Source organism: Spermophilus citellus (assembly GCF_964194105.1).
Source record: "Spermophilus citellus genome assembly, chromosome: 10".
NCBI classification, from domain to species: Eukaryota; Metazoa; Chordata; class Mammalia; order Rodentia; family Sciuridae; genus Spermophilus; species Spermophilus citellus.
Genome location: NC_138197.1, coordinates 29,600,483 through 29,624,602, shown reverse-complemented (window position 1 = coordinate 29,624,602; position 24,120 = coordinate 29,600,483). Strand labels below are relative to the sequence as shown.

Below are 24,120 nucleotides of genomic sequence, written 5' to 3'. Positions count from 1 at the left end.
ACTACAGAGTACTGAGAATGGGCAGGATATATATACCTGTACTGTGGATGAGAGAGAGAGAATATCTGTACTAACAAGGCTCTAGAGAAAGATGCTTTTAGTGAGGAAAAGCAAAAATAAAAGTTCTATAAGAAAAATTAATCATTATTAATGGTCAGACACACACTCTCTCTTCTAATCTTTAAACAAAATCTATTGAACCTTTCATTTCAGCAACAACCAAATTTATTCAGCTTCTATAATGTACCAGGCACTTACAGAGAGGGAGGAAGAAAAAGAGAAAGGACATAATAAATATATTCATCCTTAAAACTAGTCATAAAACCTGGTTACATAAACCTCAAAACTTAATCAGGTATGTAGCAACCTTATAAGAGTTCCATTTTGCTGCCTATAATTTAGTTTTTTCATGAGTTTAGGAACCGTGAGAGGATTTTAAGATTGACACTGGAGAAAAATGTCTTGAGAAGGAGCTGTGATCTAGGATACAACAACCATAAGCACACTCCTGCATTGGGTTATATCTTCCCCACTGCCGTTCATGATTTGCATTTTTCAAGTTGTAAGAGTCTTACTGATGTTTTCAAGGAAAGTTTTAGGTCAGTCCCTCTGTGGCCATAAAAATCCCCCTATTGGACGTAAGCTCCTGTGATTTTGAACTGCAGAGTTAGAATATCTAAGGGATATATCCACTGGTTCTAATATTCCCTTTCTAGGCATCAGTTTCCTAAATTTTAAGACAGGGGGCATAAGAATAAATGGTTTCTAAGATTAGTTAAAGGGAAACACCTGAAATTTTGTATATAGGTGATTCTCTCTCCTTTAATAGATAACATGAAGTATCATTTGCTCTTCTATTTCCCACCATAGGGATATTATTTCCAGGATATTATTACCAAGTTTTGAACTTATAAAGAATTTTATGAATTCACTCTTTGAATCCACTTAGCTTTTAAACTCTTCTTCATTTCCACTTCATTTTTGGAAATGTATGCATTGATTTGGAAATCTGAAGGTCTTATCAAAAAGAATTTAAGTACCTCTTTAAATGTGCTATCATCCAGGACAAGTCAGTAGCAAGTTTCATGGATGCAAATAAACATACAAAAGACAAAAGAAATAGCATAAAAATATGTGGGTTAAGTGCTGAGTATATTTTATTAGTAAGTGTACTTTCTGTAAAAAGATAAGAGCCCTTTGGGGATGTTGATGTATTTGATTTGGAATTGTAAGATCTGTTAGGAAATCACTGGGTAAGCCTTTGGGGAGAACTTATTCCCCAAAGGAGTCAACTTTAAGAAGACTGAAATATATAATTTACCACGATCACAAGTTTCAGCAAACCATTTCTTTTTTGTTCTCAGATTCTCCAATTTGAGAAAGAAAGAAAATGAGCTATCTGGAATTAGAAATGGGAAGAATTTGTATATTCATTCTTTCAGCAGTAATTATTAAGCACCAACTTTAAGGTACTAGCTATTATTAGGGATACTGAGATGAGTGCCTCTGTCCCCATGGAGCCATCTAATAAAGGAGATAAAATATATGTGAGCAATTAGATAAGATGCAAAGGTTGAAACAAAATAAGATGGAAACTTCAATGAAGCAGTGATCATCATATTCAATTAGGCATTTAAGAAATATTTCATGGATAGGGAATCTTTTGTCCTGGGGTTTAGAGAGACATTACTGGGCTGAGAGGATGCTGAGTGGATATTCCAAAGAGAAAGCACAGTGCCTTCTGTTGTAATGTCTTGCTAGAGATAGTAGAAGGAAGTTGATTGAATTGAAAGACATTACCTGTGACCTCCGTGTATACTAGGAGGATGTGTATTTCAAGTCTTTAAAGGAATACTTTCTATTTTGAAACCCATGAATTCAGGGCACTTATTATTCACCATCTCATCTATTTCCCAACTTTCTATTCAAGCAGATTTTATATGAAGCTGAAAATTTTGTAGTGTCCTCATTGTTAAATAAGCCTATATACCAGTGATTGCAGGTGGAGAACAACAGCAGTCATTAAGAAACTATTGGTCAGGAAATGGAACCTTTTTTGTCATCTGGGAACTCTCGAAATGTGCCAGGAATAAGATGTGGATTCTTTCTATGAGATTTTAATGTGATTTTGTATCCATCACTTATGTGCACATGTGAAAAAATTGAACAAATCAAAGTTATTTGTTAATAAGAGCAATTGGGCTCATACGTAAAATTAGTCATTTTTATCTTTATCTTTCCATTGCAGATTCCTTATATATTACATGGCAGGAGGGGTGGGTAAACTTAGGGATAGAGAAGACAACAAATTAATCAAGAGCTTTCCTCTTATCTCAGAATCTGTTCTCAGGAAAAGTAAGTAATCACATGATTTCTTAATTTTCTTCTTTTTAAATTGTAGTCGATTGCTTAAATAAGTCAGTAGATCCTATTGATTTTGTTTTCTATTAGAAGCAACTCATTAGGATGAAATATAAGAGGGAAATTAAGAGACACATTCTTGGCTCTCACTTGCACTGTTAATGATCTAGGACAATCTGCTTTCAGGTCAACCAATTCTTTGGCCAAATATTAGTGCCATTAATTCCTTTCTTCATGGTCATGATGTGGCATAAAAATATTTATATAGTAGTGAGCTGCTAAGAACAATACAGGGTTTATTTCATAAACATTAACAATTTCCTTGTTAAGGTAACAAAACGTTAAAAGAGGACACTAAAGATGGTTGGGAAGTCTATCTCAGGAAAAAAATTAAGGAAAAAAAGCAAATAATTATCTTCATGAAGCTGATCAATCTTTTTCAGAGAGGGTCTCTCCAGAGAAGCTCTAGCCTAGGAATTAATTCTGTATACACATTAGAATCACCCAGAGAGCTTTTAAGAAATTTAATGTTAAGTTTCCCCAAACCAAAACCATTGAAATAAATTTTCTGGAAGTGGTAAATCAGATTCAATATTTACGTGGTTCTCTGAGTGATTCTAAAGGTTAATCAGAGTAATGAAAAGCTGTCTTGCTAGCCAAATAATCTGAATCCATGACTGAGCTGTGAAACGGATACAAAGCCCTTTGGGGACAAAGAATAATAGCTCTAGATGATCTTATATTTTCTTTACAATAATTATCTATAATATTCTCTATAACAAAAGTAATATATTGGCAGGTGTGCTTAACCATGTGTGTAGTCTGCCTATCTTTTTGACTTTATAATGAGGGACGATGTCTATCCCACCACAGTCCAAAGTCTTTTAAAACAAATATTTCTAGTTAACCAGATAAACACTCCCTAATAATGTTTCACTTATTTCAAGCAATTCTTTATAAAACAATTTCACTATTAAAAATTAGAATATGAGGGCTGGGGTTGTGGCTCAGTGGTAGAACGCTTGCCTCGCATGTGTGAGGCCCTGGGTTAGATTCTCAGCACCACATAAAAATAAATAAATAAAATAAAGGTATAAAAATGCTTTAAAAAATTAGAATATGTGTTGGGCTTCATGGTAACAGATTTTTAAACTCATGTAAAAGTCTATGTCTGTTTCATGAAGATGGTAAAGACATTAGGAAGAAAAATAGTGGATGTTTTATTCCATCTCACTCATTGATAATAAAAAAGGGAAATTTCAGTGCAGATGCCTAGAAGTGAAAGTCTGACGGAAATGAGGGCGAAGAGAAGTTTTAGATTATCAGTTTGTAGAGCAAGTCATCATGATAGCTGGCCATGTTTTCAAAAACTGTCAAGTTGAAATGTTGTGGCGTTTAGAAAAGACTAAAGACAAAGGTGAAAGAGTATATGGAATAAGGACTGTGGTGCTCACTTGTGAGGTGAGGTGATGAAAGCAGCAAGTATAAGTGATTTAAGAAAAATGACTACAAATTGAAGACCATAAATGTAATAGCTAGAGGGAGGCTTAGGATAGAAGAAGACAACTCAAATGAATCTCAGCTTTCTGGCTCAAAAGACCAGAAAGATGACTGAGTTATTACTTAGATTAGAAAATAGAGCAAAGTATTATGAGGCCTGTGAACAAATTGTCATTAGCAAGGATATTGCTGCATCCGTGGACACTGGCTGGTGCATATGATATCTCTGCTTTAGCCCAGGATCCTTATCAAATTGGAGGGGGAGACTAGTTTTAAGAGCTACTAAACTTACTGCTAGTATAAGTAAGATAGTGCTCTAGAAATTAATAGAAGTAGAGCATCTTTTACTTAAAAATAAGAACAGACAAGTTAAAGACTTAAAGAGCAGGACAGGTTCATTCATTTAACAAATATGTGTTAAGCACCTATAGTGTATATCAGGCATCAGCCTCATCACTAGAGAGATTAAGAACTCTCTGCAGTTGAGAACCGGGGATGAAGATACCCAGAGTAAGGTGGGTCTGAAGCAGCTCTTGAAATTGGTCTCTATTGAAATCATTGCTCCTATTTTTTATACCTCAGCCATTCACCTTTCTTCTCCTTATTTTGATATAACCTTTCCTTTTGATGACTATTTTCATTTCTTTCTACTTCGAGATGTCAGAAAGGGTTGACTGGTTACAAAGCCAAAATGGAGTATGCAAAGTCGATGTCTATTCTCCTGGAGACAGCCAACCCCAGGACTGGAAAATGGTAAGCATCAACCTCTTCATGAACACTAGGGATATGTGGGCTCATCAAGAGTAGCCTTATTCGTTCTACCACCATCACCACCCACCTCTTTCTATTTTTGGAGTTTGAAGGGATGGATGTAGACTGTATTGACAGAAGAAGTGTGGGTACTTAGTTTTCCAGTCAGTCACTATGGCTTGATTCTTAAGAAAAAAATGAGCTCTTTTGGAATAAAAATTTCCCATTTTTTCCCAACAAATTCTGTAGTTTTGTATTGGAAAAAGTATCCATCATATAGCTTTTCCATTAGTTATATATGCTATAACTAATAGAAAAAAAAGGAATGTATTACATGTGGAATTTTGTTTAGTTTTCAGACAGATAAAGATTGGAAGTTTCTCCAGGTCTCATAGAAAATGTTTTCTGAAATGTGTGGGATGCCTTAAAATTCTGAGAACTTTAAACTTTCATCTCAGGAGCACTTTCAGTCTACCTTTACTCTTCGACAAACATTTTTTAAGTGCTTACTTACTATCAGGCACTGTATTAGTCAGGATCCAATCAGAGAATAGAACATACTAGTAGGCTGGGTGCAGGAGGCTCCGGAGGCCGAGACAGGAGGATTTCAAGTTCAAAGCCAGCCTCAACAAAAAGCAAGGAATTTAGCAACTCAGTGAAACCCTGTCTCTAAATAAAATATAAAATAGGGCTGGGGATGGGGCTCAATGGTCAAGTGCCCCTGAGTTCAATCCCCATATCCCTCCCTCGCAAAAAAAGAAACCACACTAGAAATTTAATATTTAAAAAGTGTTTACTAGTAAAAGATAATTAACTGCTAACACGCATAAAAGAGAAGTTTAGGAACTGAGAAATAACAAATGCAGAAAGCAGGTACTACCCACAGGCTGAGAAAGAGTGAATAAGGAAGAAACTAAGAACTCAACAAACTTCCTCTCTCTCAACCAAGGCTGCTTCAGGTGAAGGGAGTGAGGCTACCACAGGAAGCTTGGCAGAGGCTGCAGAGGGGCCAGAAGGGTAGCCTTTTCCTTCTGCCATGACCATGCAGTGCCCTTCCAGTGTCTTCTATTGATAAAGACAGCTGCCAAAAGAGAAATATTTGAAGGACCCAGCCCAAGCATCACAAAGCAAGGCAAAGTGGGGTGGATATGGAGTTAGAGACAATAAATAACTGGCATCGACACTGTGGGATGTGAGGGTCAGAAACAAAAATAAATTAGAATGCTCTGTCTTTAAGGATCTTGTAAATCTAATGCAGTCACTATTGCAATCTTTGCCTTTGGCATTAACATTTAGCATACACTTTTTAATATTTATTTTTTAGTTATAGGTAGACACAATATCTTTATTTTTATGTGATGCTGAGGATTGAACCCAGTGCCTCACTCATAGTAGGCGAGCGCTCTACCTCTGAGCCACAACCCCAGCCCCTATCAGACATATAATATTATATGACCCATCTTCTATTGGTCCCAAATCTATTTTCTCATCCATAAGAACCTAAAAAAGAAAACATTAACAAATCTACAAAAGGCTTTAAAACTTATGGACAATAAATACTGAATTTTGATAGTATATGGGTCAACCCCAAAATGCTTCTGTTTAATCTTTTATTGACCCCTGCCTTTCTATGTAGAGAATTAAAAGGCAGATCAGTTTCAGTGTTAAATCAAGTGAACCAAGATTCCTTGATGTTTTCATGAAGCAAAAAGCACTCTGAGGAATGCAAAAAAGAACAGAACAATTTCTGTCCCTATGAGCTTTTCCATTCACATGTGAAAATGAAAATGTAATTTAAAAGCTCTAAATAACTGCTGCATATTAATAAAAGACAGTTCGTGGTTTTTGCCATGTGGATTTTCTAGACAGTAATTACTCTAGGTGTTTTAAGAATGGATCATTTCAAAATGGGAGTTGGCCAGAGAAAATTGTATGGGGTATATTTGATTGATTTATATATGGAGAAGAAAACAGGACAGGGAAGTTTACAGTTGGCTTAAACTAAGTTGCTGAAACAGAAGATGGCTGAGCAAAGAAAATTAAACCCATCAACCCTTTTCTGTATTCTCCTTCATGGACATGAAATTTTGCTTGGCCTTAAGAAAGACTGAAAAGATTTGGCATCCTCCTTCCCAGAATACTATTGTGTAATAGGAGGATGGCTGTAGGAAGCCAAAGGAGACTGAAGGATGGGTGGTAGATGTAGTTACAGAAAAGGAAATGTGGGTACTTAGTTTTCCACTCAGTCACTTTGGCTTGATCAACCACTTTTGCAAATTTCTCATGAATTTGGTGAAATAATTGATATAGGTTGTACACATTTTAGATTTTAACAAAGAGAAAATGAAAACCTATAAACACAGCAAGCTGACACAATTCTATGCACACCATTGTAAAGCTCTATACTAGGCTGTAGGTTTATTGTAGTTTAGTGTTCTGTGAAAAAAAATTGACCAGAATTAAAGAATAAACCCCACATCTGCATTATAGAGCTTCACTGTAAATAGTTCAGCCTAGTTGTGGAAACATGCCTATTTGTGTATGTGTCCTAAAGTAAATAACTAAGTAATATTAAAAGGTAATTTTCTACTAAGGGCCAAAATCAACACCCTCATACAGATATGAAAATGAATATACATTAAAGATTTTATTTAGCTCATTAGTGAGGATATTGGTGAGGTATTATAATCAGTTCAAAGGAGAATTGGAAAAGATATTTATATATCAGAAATATTGAAATGAATGAACAGAGGCAAAACTGGCCTCTTCCACTATGAGAAAGGGGGGGGGCGGTCAGCTGAACCTCCATTGGGCAGAATTTGCATGTCTGCAGACAAAAATTATTTTGCATTGTTTTTCATTATTTAGAGCTTATAGAGTGTAAAATAGCTCCCACTGAATCAGAATCAGATAATGTGTAAGGCTGGAGACAAAGCTTGGTCTATGGATAGTAATCTATAGATGATGCCTAGTTTTCTATTGAAGCACAATTTTTTTTCCCAAGTCTCTCCTCCATCTTGATAAAAATAATTGCAATGTAAGTTTTTTCTTAATCACAAAATAAGGCTGTTCTCATCAAATTTGGTCTGATTACATAGATGCAGTAGTCAACTAGGTTGACCACCTTAAGTTTGTTTTTCTGGGAGTTTTCAGGAGAAATCTCAGATTGGATTTTTTTAAAGCATCTGTTTTTTTTTTTTTTTTCCTATGGTGAGAACAGAAAGTCAAGCCCAAGAAAACAGACTCCACCCGGTTTCATCTGCAATCTTAGAAAAACAGACCTGTGCGCAGTTTGCTTTCTCTAAAACTATTGTTTCTGATAGTCTCTACCACTTGTTTTAATCAGAACTTTTAACCAGAGTACTTTGTATTCTTTATACTTCACAAAGAGAATGAGTGAGGGGTAGAAGTATATAACTGAACCCTCCCACCAGCTGAAGTGCAAATGAGCAGAACTCAGGGACACACGTGAAGTCAGCTTCCTACAGCCACACATCCCTGCTGCAACATCTCTAAGTGATAAAAATGAACATACTTATTAACAAACCCAAAGATATAACCTCACTATAGTAAGAGAAAAGCATATAAACTTTAAGCTTAGCCTTAAGTGCTTCAGTATTGGAATTATAATTCAGTATTATGTAAGATATTGATTGGAAAGCTATCACCAAGCCAACACACTATAAAACACAGTAACTGGTGAAGTGAAACACAAATTTTCATCAGCTTAAATATTAAATAGAAGTAATGCTAGATTATTGGATATGTATAATTTTGTATGAATTTATAAAGAACAAGTGAAGTAAAATAAAAATGTGGACTTGTATTTTGCTTAATACTGATAAATCAGAAAAGACAAAGATGTTTTTATTAAACCAAAATTTTTAACCCTTTCTCATTTGCCAAAGGTTTACCTAACTTATGTGAACTTGAGTTCCTAAAATGTTTCTGAGGTTAGGCTCTATAAAAATACTTTTTTTTCCCTCTAGCATAGGTAAAATATTAGAATACTTTAAAATCCATTAATTGAATCTACTGGGTATGTTGGTGGGAGACCCAAAATCACCAAACAATAATTTTTTGAGAAGGGTAAAATAATGGCTCTCATATATATATTAAAATGAACAGATGTTAAAGATTTTTTAAAAAAGAAACTGATAAGGTTCAAGAAATACATGTAGATAAGAAAAATTAAATTATATGTAGGGGAGGCAAAACTGTGAAGAAGAAAACAATCAGTAAAACCTCTCCTTGTCTATAGCAAGAATTATATTTTCTTGCTGTCAGTTATGTACAGTTTACAGTGTTATAAAATAGCTCCAAGAAAATAAGAGTCAGATAATGTGGAAGGATGTACTGTAGACAATGTATAGTTTTCCACTGAAGCACAACATATTTCCTATCCTAATCAAGAGAACCATTGGGAAGATTTTTGAACCAAGCTATTAACTATTAGCTATTAGCCCAAACATGAAAACAGGAAGCTTAAAGCAGCTCAGCAGAGGGTTAGTGCAACTTCTCCTCTCCTTTCCACGACACAATAAGGAGCCCTGGGGGAAGAGTCCAGTTTTAGAGGAAGAACTAGATTTGAACAAGAGCCCCATCAGGTATTCTATGTGAGATGCTAGCCAAATCATTCAGCTTCTCTGTCTCTGTTCCCTTGCCTGTGAAGCTGGAAGAGTGAAACCTTGTTATAGGGTGAGTATGAGGATTAAATAATATATAAAACCACTTAGCACAGTCCCTGGCAGACACTACAAGTATTTAACAAATGGTAGCTAGTAACTTTTAATTTAGTAATAAACTGTTAATTTAGTGAAACACTAGTAATTCAGTAATAAAAATACTAATTTATTCTTTAAAGATGAACCATACATGTGGTTATTCTAGATAAGCATATGAACTACAAGGATCCTTTACATTTGATAATACATAAGCCACTTCCACAAACATTATTTTATTCTATATTCAAGTGAAGAGTTTTTCATTATACAGATTACATACATTATATGCATTTAATTATCATAGCTAGTGTCCATCAGTCTGTATTCACACAGAACTAATAAATTGCCCAAGGTAAAAAACTCCTCAATTTTGAATCAGACTATTAACTTAATTGGTATCGGCTAGACCACTGGAAAGCCATTAAGCATATCCACATTGTGCTTATGGAGCCTGGCATAGTGAATCATCATGCACAATTTTCCTCGAATTTTCTCAATTTTTTAAAAACTATACTTACAATGAGACCTAAATAGAAATGTGTAAGCCACAGACAATAGCAGTTAATATCAATACAAGAAAGAAAATCTGATTCACTTCAGATGCTAATTAACTCTTCTATGGGGCTTGTGACTATCAGATCTTACAGACGTATGTTCTTAGAAGCAACAGAATGTATTTAGCTGAGGGCATGGGCTCTGGAACCAGACTGCCTGTGTTGCAATCCCTCCTCTATCAACAATTAACTATATAACTTCAAATGAGTAACTAACCTAACCTCTCTTTCTTCCATTTTCTCCTCTGTAAAATTAAGATAATAAGAGCTAACATTTGGATTTAATATGAGGATAATTCTAAGTGAAATAATAGTCTTAAAATATTTGGACGAGTGCCTGATACATAGTAAGCACTTAATATATGTTGTTTTTTTGTGATGACTGAGCTGGCTTGAGGGGTGACACTTTTTGTAACTGGCCTTTGAGGTTTTCCTGAATATCCCATATCTTTACTTTGTTATAGTCGGATGAAACCTTGTCTGTTTTTAAGGAAGCGTCAACAGATCCTGTCAGAGTGCTCAGCTGGCTCCGCAGAGACCTGGAAAAAAGTACAGCAGAATTCCAAGATATTAGATTCAAGCCTGGAGAATCGTCATTTGGTGAGGAAACTGCCAACCCAGGAAACAGAGGTTTCTGTGTAGACTATTTCAACAACCCCCAGAAGGGCAGTCCAGGGAGACTGCATTTTGAGGTAACTCACAAAGAGACTCCCTCCAAGGACCCCTGTCCTCAAGCTGGTAAAGGGAGTTCAGTCGATGAAGTTTCCTTCTATGCTAACCGCCTCACAAATCTAGTCATAGCTATGGCCCGCAAGGAGATCAATGAGAAGATCGACGGCTCTGAAAACAAATGTGTCCATCAATCATTGTATATAGGGGATGAACCTGTACCCAAAAAGAGCCTGAGTATAGTAGCATCAGAGTTGGTGAATGAAACTGTCTCTGCATGTGCCAATACAACTTCCCCAGACAAGGCTCCTGGCTCTGGAGACAGAGCCTCCGGATTATCACAGAGTCCCCCAAATTTGAAGTACAAGAGCACTTTGAAAATCAAGGAGTGTGCCAAGGAAAGCAAGTGTCCAGATGACAAGTCCGCTTCTAAGAAGTCTTTCTTCTATAAGGAAGTGTTTGAATCTCGGAATGCAGGTGATGCCAAAGAGGGTGGAAAGTCCCTACCTGGGGAGAAAAAGATGTTCAGTGGGCAGGAAAGGCCTAGTGACTTTACAGCTTCCATTAGTCAAGGGATCATGACCTATGCCAATAGTGTGGTATCGGATATGATGGTCTCCATCATGAAGACACTGAGGATCCAAGTGAAGGACACAACCATTGCCACCATCTTACTAAAGAAGGTACTGATCAAACATGCAAAAGAAGTCGTCTCAGATCTCATTGATTCCTTCATGAAGAATCTCCACAATGTCACCGGGACCCTTATGACTGATACAGACTTTATCTCAGCTGTGAAAAGAAGTCTCTTCTCTCAAGGAAGCCAAAAGGCTACAGATATCATGGACGCCATGCTAGGTAAACTATACACTGTGATGTTTGCCAAAAAATTCCCTGATAATCTCCGGAAAACCAAGGATAAGTCAGAGAGTTATTCCCTCCTCTCCATGAAAGGAATAAACCGAAATATGAACTTTACAATGAAATCTGAAGCTAAAGTGAAAGAAAAGACATATTCGTCAGGCAAACCAGAGAAGGAGAAGACTTGCGCTGAAACCCTGGGTGAGCATATTATCAAAGAGGGGTTGACCATGTGGCATAAAACTCAAAAGAAAGAGTGTAAATCTCCAGATTTCGAACCTGCAGCTACCAACAAACAGAAAAGTCCTGCACCAGACATTCCCTTTGAGTGTCTGGATCCTTGCAGTTTCAGCCCTTCTCAGCATTTCCCAGAGATACCAGAGAATTTTATGTGTGATTCAGACTCCTGGGCCAAGGACCTGATTGTGTCTGCCCTGCTTCTGATTCAGTACCACCTGGCTCAGGGAGGAAGGATGGATGCACAGAGCTTCCTTGAAGCTGCTGGCTCCTCCAACTTTCCCATCACCAAGACCCCTGTAGTTTTAGATGAATCCAGCCTTAAGACCCCTCACATGGTATGTGACCAAGAACAATCAGAAAAGAAGGATCTAATGAGTGTTTTCTTCAATTTTATCCGGAACTTACTTGGTGAAACTATTTTCAAGGGTGACAATAGCTGTGAATCCAAGGCTCCAGAAAAGTCAGATAAGGACAAATATTGCAACCAGGGTGAAAGACCTGTGACCCCTTCCCCCAAATTATCTGAAGGTAAAGAGGCTGGTGCCTTTTCTGGGCTGACCAAGATGGTTGCCAACCAGCTGGATGGCAACATGAATGGGCAAATGGTAGATCATCTGGTGGACTCAGTGATGAAGTTGTGTCTCATTATTGCCAAGTCCTGTGACTCTCCCTTGGCAGAGCTGGGAGATGAGAAAAGTGGGGATGCCAGCCGGCCAAATTCAGCCTTCCCAGAGAGTTTGTACGAGTGTTTACCAGTCAAAGGCACAGGAACAGCAGAGGCTCTCCTACAAAATGCCTATCAAGCCATCCATAATGAACTGAGATGTGCATCAGGACAGCCCCCTGAAGGATGTACAGCACCCAAAGTGATTGTCAGTAATCACAACCTATCTGACACAGTTCAGAACAAGCAACTCCAAGCTGTTCTTCAATGGGTAGCTGCTTCTGAGCTCAATGTCCCGATTTTGTACTTTGCTGGTGATGATGAAGGGATCCAAGAGAAGGTAAGGAAGAAAGGTCAGAGGATTTGGGGAAGATATACTACGGGTTAATTGGAGTTTTAGGTTCTTTTTTGCTTTCTGAATGGAAATATAGCCACAGGAGGGGTAGAATAGAAACAGTAAGAATTTTAAGAATGTGCCTCTCGGCGGAGATAATGAATGAAGTAAAATTAAATTTTGCCCAATCAGAGGCATCTAAAAGTAGGGAAATATAAATGATATTTTTCTGTTTTCTGCATTTATTGATGAGAGTACACAGATGAAGAACCTCTAAAGACTTAATGAAGGAGTCAGATCAAAGTCTGGGCCTGAGGCTGACTTTCAGATAGGACAGAATTGCCAAAGAATAAGGCAGAACTTTTACAAAGCATCCCTGGGATATGTTGAGGATGGAGACAGAGGGCTTGGATATTTGACCTTTTCAAATTTGTCACTAATCTTAGCTTGTTTAGTAGTATTGGGGATCTGGAGGGATTCAATAAATAGCTCTTCACCCTGAGTCCTGAATCCGTTGAGAAGTAAGACTAAACAATAAGGATTATGGAAAATCCATCTATCATTGTTATTACTGATAAAGATAAGAAAGTGTTCTTCCAAGCTCTTGCTCCTTCACCAGTCTTCCAATGAGCCTTGGAACTGCTCACCTAAGGGACAGTTTGAGTCTGGAGAATATGCATACTTTACATGTTGCTGCTGTATCCTGGAGTGAGGGAACTGAGAGACCATCCCTACAACTACCACTTTTTCTCTTTCCCTCTCAGCCTCTCTTCCCTTTGGATTATCTCTTGATTGAGAAAAGTGGAAAAATGGCTGTTATCAGTCAAGTACTAAGGGGTGGCACAAGAGGCTAGGGTTTTTTAGAACAATTTATCTTCAGGGCTGGGCATGTAGCTCAGTAGAGCACTTGCCAAGCATGCACAAGGCCCTGGGTTCAATCCACGGCACCAGGGGGGAAAAAGGAAAGGAAAGAAAGAAGGAAAAAGAAAAGAAAGAAGGTAAAAGAAAAGAATATCCTAAGAGAAACCTTAAGATGTAGAGAAAGAGTCTTTCTTTCTTTCTTTCTTTCTTTCTTTTTTTTTTTTTTTTTTTTTTTTTTTTTTTTTTTTTTTAGTAAATAATGTTAGTAACTCTTGTAACTGGGTTACTGGGTTCATTGGATAATTTGGGAAGACAAGATTAGATAGCACCCAGATTAGGCTACATCAAGCCTATACAAGAAATTGTATGATCTTAACTTTAGCCTTAGCAACACTTTTACTCTTAGCCAAACTGTGTTTGCTATTCCAAGTATTATCTGTGGACTACCAACATTGGCATCCTTTGGGAAATTGTTAGAAGTGCAAAATCTCAAGCTTTACTCTAGATCTACTGGATTGAAAGCTTCACTTTGGCAAATACCCAGGTGATTTGTGTGTATGGTTCAAGTTTGGGTTAGAGGACAGAATATGAATTTCCAATACTAGATATATCCCTAAGGCTTCTTGGCAAGCTCTGTCTCCTTATAGGATTTTCAGTGTACATAAGACAACTATTTTGGTACATGGCAATTAGCTGTGCAGGAGTGGGAAGAGAGAAGATGAGGCTGTATTCAGGCAAAAACTTTAGACTGAAGAAAAAAATCTAAAAACAAACATAGTGTACAATGTGTGAAAAAGGCATTTGTTTTGTAATCCTCTGAAGGTGGCTTTGAACTTGCAATCCTCCTGCCTCAGCCTCCTGAGCTGCTGGGATTACAGACATGTGCCACCATGCCCGGCTATAGCCAGCTTTTAAGTTGAACTTATACATAACACATTCCAGTTTTAGATAATTCTGAATCAGAATGTCTGTAATATATTCATCTAAAATAGGAACAATAGACTTGGGGTCCCTCCTTACACACGCGTGTGCGCGCATACACACACACACACACTTTTGTCCACTCTAAATATACATTCATCTATTCTTAAAAGAAAAGAGTAAAAGAATGGACAGCAATGCAAACTTCAACTAATGAGATTTGCATTAAACATTAGCATATTTTAATAACAGTTGGATGACAAATACACCAAAGAAATTACCTAAAGGTGATATTTTTTTGCTAAGTGATTAGTTATGCAAATATTCTCATGTTGATCCAGGTGATGGAATCTAATAAAAATGGAGTGCATATGAACACAGTTCCCTTAAATAAATTTGTATTTATTTTTAAATAGATATTGTGTTTGCATAATGCAGAATCCAAAAACACAAAAGGATGTACAGTGAAAATTAAGGGTGTTTCTTCATCCTAGTACCCTCCCTGAAGAAAAAAAACTTTTCTGATCAATTTCTTGTTCATTAACAGAAGTGCATATTCATACACAAGTAAATGTACATATTATTTTCTAAATAGTCACAAATGTATATATAGATATATATACTCACATATATATGATGTAAGATTCATCAATATATAGATATACCTTCTGCAACATATAGAGCTCTGCCACATTTTAATAGGTTTATATTACTTCATAGTTTGAAGGTTTTGTAACTTAACTCTCCCCTATGTTTAGATATTTCAATTGACAATATCTTGCTACTATAATCAATGGAAATATAGCCTTGACTATATATAATTTTGCACAGGTTCAAATGTACCCATATGTGCTAAATACCTAGGAAAGGAATTTTAAGGTTACTTTGTATATGATTATGTATATTTGACATATATTACCATGTTGCCTTCCATAGGGCTTGACCAATTTGCACTTCTATTAAAATAATTTGAGAGTGCCTATTTCCCCATGTTTGAACCAAAAGAGTGCACTAAACTTTGGATCTTCGCCAAGTGTTGCTTTACTTTACATTTGTTTTACTAGAAATTAGGATGAATATCATTGTATATGTTTAAAAATCATTTGAATTTCCTATTTGGGGGATGAATTTTTTGTTCATAACCTCTGCCAATTTTTCATTGGGTTGCAGGTCTCTTTCTAGATTTTTAAGAATTTTATATGTTATAAAGAATCAGCCATTATGATATTAAATACTAATCTTTCCTTTGCCATTGGTCTTTTTATTGATGTTTTCTGTTTTAGGTTGGTGTTGCCATACAGAATTTAGTCAAATCTAAAATAGTTTTTCTTTTATATTTGCTGGGTTTTGTCAGATTTTTGTAAAGCATTCTTTGCTATGCCATATTAACAAACTTTTCTGTTTTCTTTTGATGCTTTTATTTAAGATTTAAATCCATTTTTAATACTTTTTTATATAAGAGATGAAATAGGAATGCAAACTGGCTACCTGTCTTTGATTCTTTTTTCTGAATTTTCTATTGTTCTATTAAATTATCTGTCTCTTCTTGGACCCATCACATACTATTTTATTCACTGTAATTCTACAACATTTTACAATAACTGATAGGACTGAAACTCCTTAACTATGCCAATTTTCTAGGTTCCTACCTGTTTTCATTTCCAAGTTTCCACTCCTCCTACAGGCAACCACTGATCCGTTATCTATATTTTAGTTTTGCCTTTCTTTGACACTTAATCTAATGGAGCCATAAAATAAGAGTCTTTTATATTTGACTTTTTATACTTACCATGTCTTTGAGGCTCATCCATGTTGCATGTTATCAGTAGTTCAATTTTTATTAGTGAATAATATTTTACTTTATGGATATACATTTTGTGTTCATTCATCAGTTAATGGACTTTGGATTATTTCTGGGTTTTGTTATTATGAATAATGCTACTATGAGCACTTACATGAAAGTCTTTGCATGGATATAGGTTTTCATTTCCCTTGAGTGGATACTGAGGAATGGGATAGCTACAAACTCGTAAGTGTAATTTCTTAAGAAATTGTCAAACTGTTTTCTAAAGTGGTTGTATCATTTTTCCTTCTCACCAACCATTTATGTGGGTTTCAATTTCTCCACATTTATGTTAAAAGTAATCTTTCATTTATTATAGCCATTATAGTGGTGTCTTGTGATGGATTAATCAGGCATATGAAAATTAGAATGATTATAAGGATATTCAACATATTTTATGTACTCATTACCCATTAATATCTGTTCTTTGGGAAAATATCTATACAAACCCTTAGCCCATACTTTGATTGGGTTGTTTACTTCTTGTTTCAAGTTGCAAGATATCTTTATATATTCTGGAAACAAGATCTTTTTCTGATATATGATTTGCAAGTGTTTTCTCTCAACTGTGGTTTGTGTTTTTACTTAATGGAAGTCTTTCAAAGAGAAAACTTTTTAATGATAAATACTAATTTATCATTTTTGGCTTTTATTGCTGTGTGCTTTTGGTGTAGAATCTAGTAAATCCTTGCCTAACCAGTTGTTCATGACTAGGGAAAATTTTGACCCCAGGGGACATTTGGCAGTATCTGGAGACACATATGACTGTCACAACACAAAAGAGGGTTGCTAGTGGAGTCTAATGGATAGGAAGACCAAGAATATTATTAAACATCTTACATTGCACAAAACAGCTCTTCAATAGAATTATCTGACCTGTAAGGTCAATAGCACCAACAATTAAAAACCCTGACCTCTATCCCAAAGTCACAAAGATTTTCTCTTTGTTTTCTTCTAAATGTTTGTTAATTTTTAACTCTTATGTCTATTGATCTACTTTAATTTTTGTGTATGATGTAAAGGAGGGGTCCAAATTTATTATTTTGCATGAGGCTATACTGGTGTCTTGGCACAATTTGTTGAAATGATCCCAATGGCTTTTCTGACTCCTCTGAATTATCCATCCCCTTTTCAAAAACTCAAATGACCATAAACATTAAATTCAAAATTTATTATAATTAATGTTTGCATGGCACATTTTTCTATGATTTTACTTTTAACCTACTCACATCATTATATTTGAAGTGCTGTTTTTTGTTTTTTTGTTTTTTTGTAGGAGCATGCAGTTGGGTCCTGTTCATGTTCATGTAGACAAAAACATATCCAACTGTAGGTTCACTAATTTCTTATGTTTAGATTGAAGTATACTAGTTTATTATTTATTTCTGTTTCTTTTCTCTCTTTTTCCTTTGACATCCATTGTTTGAACATTTTTAATATCCCATCTTATCTTTTTGAGTTTTTTACTTTATCTTTGTGTAGATTTTTAGTGATTCTCTATGGATTATTTTATATATATATATATATATATATATATATATATATATATATATATATATATATTAACTTTTTAGAGTCTAAGTAGAATCAGTAGTTTGCCACTTAGACTAAAATGTAGAAATATTACTATTATGGGGGGGGGTCCTTTTCCTTACTCTTTATATTCCAGTTGTCTTCTGTGTTTAATCTATTAAATACATTGAAAAATCCTTAGATGATGTTACTCTTGCTTTCAACCATAAAATACATTTTAAAGAACTAAAGGGACAATCTCTTATTTATACTGAGAATTTTACTATTTCTATTGCTCTTTATGCATTCCTGGTATTCCTAATTTCCTTCTGATATCACTGTCCCACTCTCTAATGAACTTCCTTAAGGAATTCTTTTAGAACACATTTTCTGGAAATAATTTATATTTAGTTTCTTTAATTCAAAAATGTCTTTATTAACCCTTCATTTCTGATTTTCTTCTGGATATAGAATTCGAGTTTGGAAGTTTTTCTGTTAGCGATTCAAAATGTGCCACTTTTTTCGGTCCTCCATAGTTCCAGAGGAGAAATCTGCTGTCATTTGAATTGTGTGTTCCTCCTTTGATTTCTCAGGCTGTTTTGAAGATTTTTTTTTCTTTTTCTTTAGTTTTCAGCAATTTGATTATTATAGATGTTATAATGAATTTCCTTGTGTTTGTTTTATTTTACGTATACTAAAATTCTTTACAAGCTCAGTTCTTTTGGTGAACTTGAAAGCTTTCCACATTTCTTTAAATAATTTTTCTGCATCATCCTTTTTCTCCTCTTCTTTGGGATGCTAATGATATAAATGTCTACAGGCCCTGAAGCACTGCTTATTTTTTCAGTCTTCAATTTTTTATGTCTTTCAGCAGGGGTAATTTCTCTTGATCTACTTTCAAGTTAATTGATTTTTACTCTGTCATCTTTGTTTTGCCATTTAGCTCATCTAATACATTTTTTGAATGTTTTTGTTTTAAATTTCATTCAGCTCTTTTTCATATCTTTTATTTCTTTGTTATGACTGTTTCCACTTATTTCCAGAATATCCACATTAGTTTCTCACATAAAAATATCTCCTCCTGAAAGTGCTCATGATATTTGCCCCATGTATTATAACCTTAGACTTATTCTTCCTTTTCCTTGTTTTTTTAAAGGGGGGGAGGGAATTTGGGAACTGAACTCAGAGCTTCACTTGTATTAGGCAAGTTGCTCTATACTGAGCTAAATCCCCAGCCCTTTTTATTTTGAGTCAAGGTCTTGCTAAGTTACCCAGGCTGGCCTCGAACTTGTGACCCTCTTGTCTCAGCCTCTTGAGTAGCTGGGATTACAGGCATGTCTTATAAAAAACCAGGAGCAGAATGCACAAAAATCCTACTACTTGAAATAATTTGTTGCCTTTACTGTGTTCATATTAGAATGCTTGTCTCAACTAGGTTTCCTCAATTTGTGTTCAGAAAGAGTAATAAACTTAAGGTTTAAGTGTGAATTTTGGTTCTGTGAAGTGCTAGCAGTGTCACTCTGATAAGTCTCTTCCCTCTCTCAGTCACATCTTGCTGAGGTCAAATTGGTCTCGGAGGTGCTTTTCTTTCTTTTTTTTTTTTTTAATTTTTTATTGATTATTTAAAGCATTACATAGCTCATGATATATCATCTTTCATACATTAGACTCAAATTGTGTTTTGAACTCCCATTTTCACCCCAAATATAGATTGCAGAATCACATCTGTTACATATTCACATTTTTACATAATGCCATATTAGTGTCTGTTGTATTCTGCTACCTTTCCTATCCCCTACTATCCCCCCTCCCCTCCCCTCCCCTCCCATCTTCCCTCTCTATCTCCCCTGCTGTTGTTCAATTCTCTCCCTTTTTTTTCCCTCCCCCTTGCCCCTCATAGCCTCTTATAATTTTATGTATCCTTGAAGGTCTCCTACCATTTCCATATGCTTTCCCTTCTCTCTCCGTTTCTCTCCCCTCATTCGTCTTTGTTTACTGTAGTCTTTTCCACATGCTCTTCCTTCCTGTTCTGTTCTTAGTTGTTCTCTTTATATCAAAGCAGACATTTGGCATTTGTTTTTTAGGGCTTGGCTAGCTTCACTTAGCATAATCTGCTCTAATGCCATCCATTTCCCTGCAAATTCTATGATTTTGTCATTTCTTAGTGCTGCATAATATTCCATTGTGTATAGATGCCACATTTTTTTTATCCATTCATCTATTGAAGGGCATCTAGGTTGGTTCCACAGTCTAGCTATTGTGAATTGTGCCGCTATAATCATTGATGTGGCCATATCCCTATAGTGCGCTCTTTTAAGGTCCTCAGGGAATAGTCCGAGAAGTGCAATAGCTGGGTCAAATGGTGGTTCCATTCCCAGCTTTCCCAGGAATCTCCATACTGCTTTCCAAATTGGCCTCACCATTTTGCAGCCCCACCAGCAGTGTACAAGTGTACCTTTTTCCCCACATCCCCGCCAACACTTGTTGTTGTTTGACTTCATAATGGCTGCCAATCTTACTGGAGTGAGATGGTATCTTAGGGTGGTTTTGATTTGCATTTCTCTGACTGCTAGAGATGGTGAGCATTTTTTCATGTACTTGTTGATTGATTGTATGTCCTCCTCTGAGAAGTGTCTGTTGAGGTCCTTGGCCCATTTGTTAATTGGGTTATTTGTTATCTTATTGTTTAATTTTTTGAGTTCTTTGTACATTCTGGATATTAGGGCTCTATCGGAGGTGTGGGGGGTAAAGATTTGTTCCCAGGATGTAGGCTCTCTATTTACCTCTTTTATTGTTCCTCTTGCTGAGAAAAAACTTTTTAGTTTAAGTAAGTCCCATTTGTTTATTCTGGTTGTTAACTCTTGGGCTATGGGTGTCCTATTAAGGAATTTGGAGCCCGACCCCACAATTTGTAGATCGTAGCCAACTTTTTCTTCTATCAGACGCAGTGTCTCTGATTTGATATCTAGCTCCCTGATCCATTTTGAGTTAATTTTTGTGGATGGCGAGAGAAAGGGATTCAATTTCATTTTGTTGCATATGGATTTCCAATTTTCCCAGCACCATTTGTTGAAAATGCTATCCTTCCTCCATTGCATGCTTTTAGCCCCTTTATCAAATATAAGATAGTTGTAACATCGGAGGTGCTTTTCTGAAATACCATTATAGAGTTCTCTGGTCTATGAGGCATGGAAAGCAGTAGCCACGTTTGTTTGTTGGATATGTTTCTCTCACTCTTGTTGGTCTTAGGATGATAATAGAGACTATTTTATGATATTAGGGTTTAAAATTTTAGAATTCCTAGAGGGCAGAACACTATTAATGAACATTCAGTGTAAGTATTTCTTCAGAGGGGAATAAAGGGAAATTTTTTGTCTTAATGAGAAATCACATTTTATATGTCATGGACAGTGGATATTAACATCTTTCTTTGAATTAAGAGTGATAACACCAACTTCCTTCTGCCAAACAGACTGACAAACTGCTCTTAAGGAAGTCTTCTCAACATCTAACTTGTGTCCCTGCTGCTGTACTTTCCCAAAGTCAACCTGGCCTCCTGGTTCTAACTGTATCATGTTGTTTCTGGACTGCCTGGGGACCCTTGGCCCCTCCACTGCTGTTTTCTCTGCTTTCCACAGCTACTTCAGCTCTCCGCTGCTGCTGTAGACAAGGGACGAAGCGTAGGGGAGGTTCTGCAGTCGGTGCTGCGCTATGAGAAGGAGCGACAGCTGGATGAGGCGGTGGGAAATGTCACACGGCTGCAGCTGCTGGACTGGCTGATGGTGAACCTGTGATCATGCCCACTCTCTGCATCTCCTCTTCCAGCAGTGGGCCCAGCCCTTGCCCCACCCACTCCCCCCTCATTCCCACAGCTCCCTTGTCCTTATCCTCACAGAGCCCTAACATTATCTTCATACCACTCACATGAAAGACATGTCATCTAATGCTAGTCACTGGATTTTGCACATTTTCCTGTCCATGCGAGCAAGGACATAAAATTAAAAAAAATTAAAGAGCTCCGTGTATTTGGTTTTCTTGGCATCTAAACGGTAAAGATTCAATAAGGTCCAGAAATCTTAGGATTATGCTGAACCGGGAGACACCGACAAAAGTTGCTGTTTGCTATATATCTCCTGTCTGTGTGCCTCAATTTACAACTCCCCTCATTTTAAATCTTGCCTTAAAATAAGCCACAATTTGTCAAGAATTCATTTTTACCTTTTATAATCATGAAAATGAGAAAAAAGTTTCTAATATCCAAAAAAAAATCAGTCTAGTTATATGTTCTAGACTTTACTTCTTGTTGTGGGTCTGCTGAGCGGCAGAACCCCAGTCAACCTCCAACTTTATCCATGATTGAAGATGGTGTCCAAAGAGGTTCCTCAAGGCTGAGGGTGTAGCTTAGTACTTGTTGCACATGAAAGAGAGGCCTAGGTTCAGTCTCCAGCACTGGGGAAAAAAATGTTCCCAAGACCTGAGTTTTCTGGCCAGTTCTGTGACCTCCTGGCTATAGAACCGAGGACAAGTTATAGCACTGCTCTGACTAAATGCTCGTGACACCCCACTTAAAACATTTTCCATTCTTACCCACCTCCCTAGAAATGTTTTTGACCTTTTTTCCCCTCCTAGAAACTTTGTCCTCTTTGTCTTCTAATTTTCCTCCTATTTCTCTAGGTCTCTTAGAGGCTCTACTCTGTCATGTTGTAATTTTATCCTACCCGGACTTTCTCTTGACTCTTTGCTATCCTGTGTCCTCTTCCCGAGGTGATCTCTTCCAAATCCATGGCTTTGACTACTTGATATCACCATTTTTGGAATATTATGTAGTATTTTTAAAGGAAACTATGAAGCCAGGTATATTTTCCATGTTGTTTATGATCTTAAGTTTCATGTCATATTTTGTTTGTCCTGTGATACAACCATATAGAAATTGTGGTTTATGTAGATAGAACTGAGAAGGGAAATAAGTGGACTTTATTGGATTTGAGGAGTGGTGGATGAATGAAAATATCCTGCTTATGAAATCAACTTCCCTCCTTCGGGAAGCACTTTATCCCGTACTCCTTCCTAGAGAAGCAACAGTCATGGCATTTTCAACACAACTACAAGGTGGGCTTATAATCCAGGTGAGAACCACAGAGGACCACAGTCTCTCGGATACAGTTGAGATACAGTCATTTTTGAGACTTCCCTGCCAGCAAGGAAGACTATCTTTTGACTGGATGTTGGTAGTCATCTTAACTTCTGGGATGAGCCTTCAGTCATCAGGATGAAGCTAAATATAGGAAAATCAAGGCAGAAGAGAAAAAGAACAGGAAGAAGGAAAGAGAAAGAAGAGGAAAAAGTAGCAAGGTTAATCTGAGCTCTGATGACCTTATTTGAATTCCTAGATACAGCTGTGCCTGAAACTGCATCTATCCCACCTGATTCCCCTTATTACTTAAACTAATTTGAACTTAGTTTTTGTTATTTCCAAACAAAAATTCTGATAGATATAGGTTGACAATCATGGGCAAAAAGAAAAAAAAATTATTTAAAGTACCATTAATGATACTAAATCTACCCCCAAACACACACACACACACACACACACACACACACACACACACACGTAGCTAAAGAGTGAGTTCAGGTATAAGGACATCCACCCACATCATTCATAAGAGGAATCAGGCCAATTGTCTATGTGAAGAAAGAGTTGATTTTTTAAAAACAAACCTTTATGCATTGAAAAACAACAATCTGAAGTATTCTACAATATAAGTGCTGTCTTGAATACAAATCACTGGAAAGGAACGGGACATAGGACCCTTCAGCAAGGGTCATACAATACGTGGTAAAATGTTTGTATTACTAGAGGAGGAGCTTGGGCCACTTTGTTCTGTGGAGGGTTTGGCCACCTCTGGTTCTGTAACAGCCTCTGGCTTTCTGGGATCCTCTATTAGAGGAGGCAGCTGGACAGTCTCAGTAGTGTGCTGGACAGAGCCCTGCTGATCAGCTGAATTCTGAACATTCTTAGTGGCACCATCTTTTATTTTGTCTGCAGTCTCTTTGGTGGTCTCATCTGCCAAAGGATGGAAAAGACGGAATGATGTTCAGATATGAATGACTGCATATTCTAACTTTCTGTTAGGTTGTAAATCATTTTGGGAAAACTGTGGTTATAATGATATAAAAATAGTTCATTTGTAAAGCACATTCTAATGTGCCAGGCATCATTCTAAGCACTTCACATTTACTGATTCATTTGATCTTTTCAGCAGCACTACAGAATAAGCATTATTCTCATTCTCATAAATAGGCAAATGCATCTGCATCATGGTTAA

General features: G+C 36.5%; 2 protein-coding genes across 2 annotated transcripts in view; one reads left to right on the top strand and one right to left on the bottom strand.

The window, feature by feature from the left end:
- Positions 1-4,518: 4,518 nt before the first annotated feature.
- Positions 4,519-21,588, top strand: AKAP3 (A-kinase anchoring protein 3; the record flags this gene model as incomplete). The annotated part of the gene is made up of 3 exons (XM_081311858.1): positions 4,519-4,614; positions 10,381-12,663; positions 21,433-21,588. The coding sequence occupies 3 exons, from the start codon at positions 4,519-4,521 to the stop codon at positions 21,586-21,588; spliced, it is 2,535 nt and encodes an 844-aa protein (XP_081167984.1).
- A 2,028-nt stretch (positions 21,589-23,616) lies between these two features.
- Positions 23,617-24,120, bottom strand: part of DYRK4 (dual specificity tyrosine phosphorylation regulated kinase 4) — a gene marked incomplete at its 3' end in the record, with an annotated part of 43,631 nt that continues 43,127 nt past the window's right edge. Inside the window, exon 14 of the mRNA XM_081310771.1 lies at positions 23,617-23,858. Coding sequence (XP_081166897.1) covers positions 23,617-23,858 — 242 coding nt within the window. The remainder of the gene's footprint in view (positions 23,859-24,120) is intronic.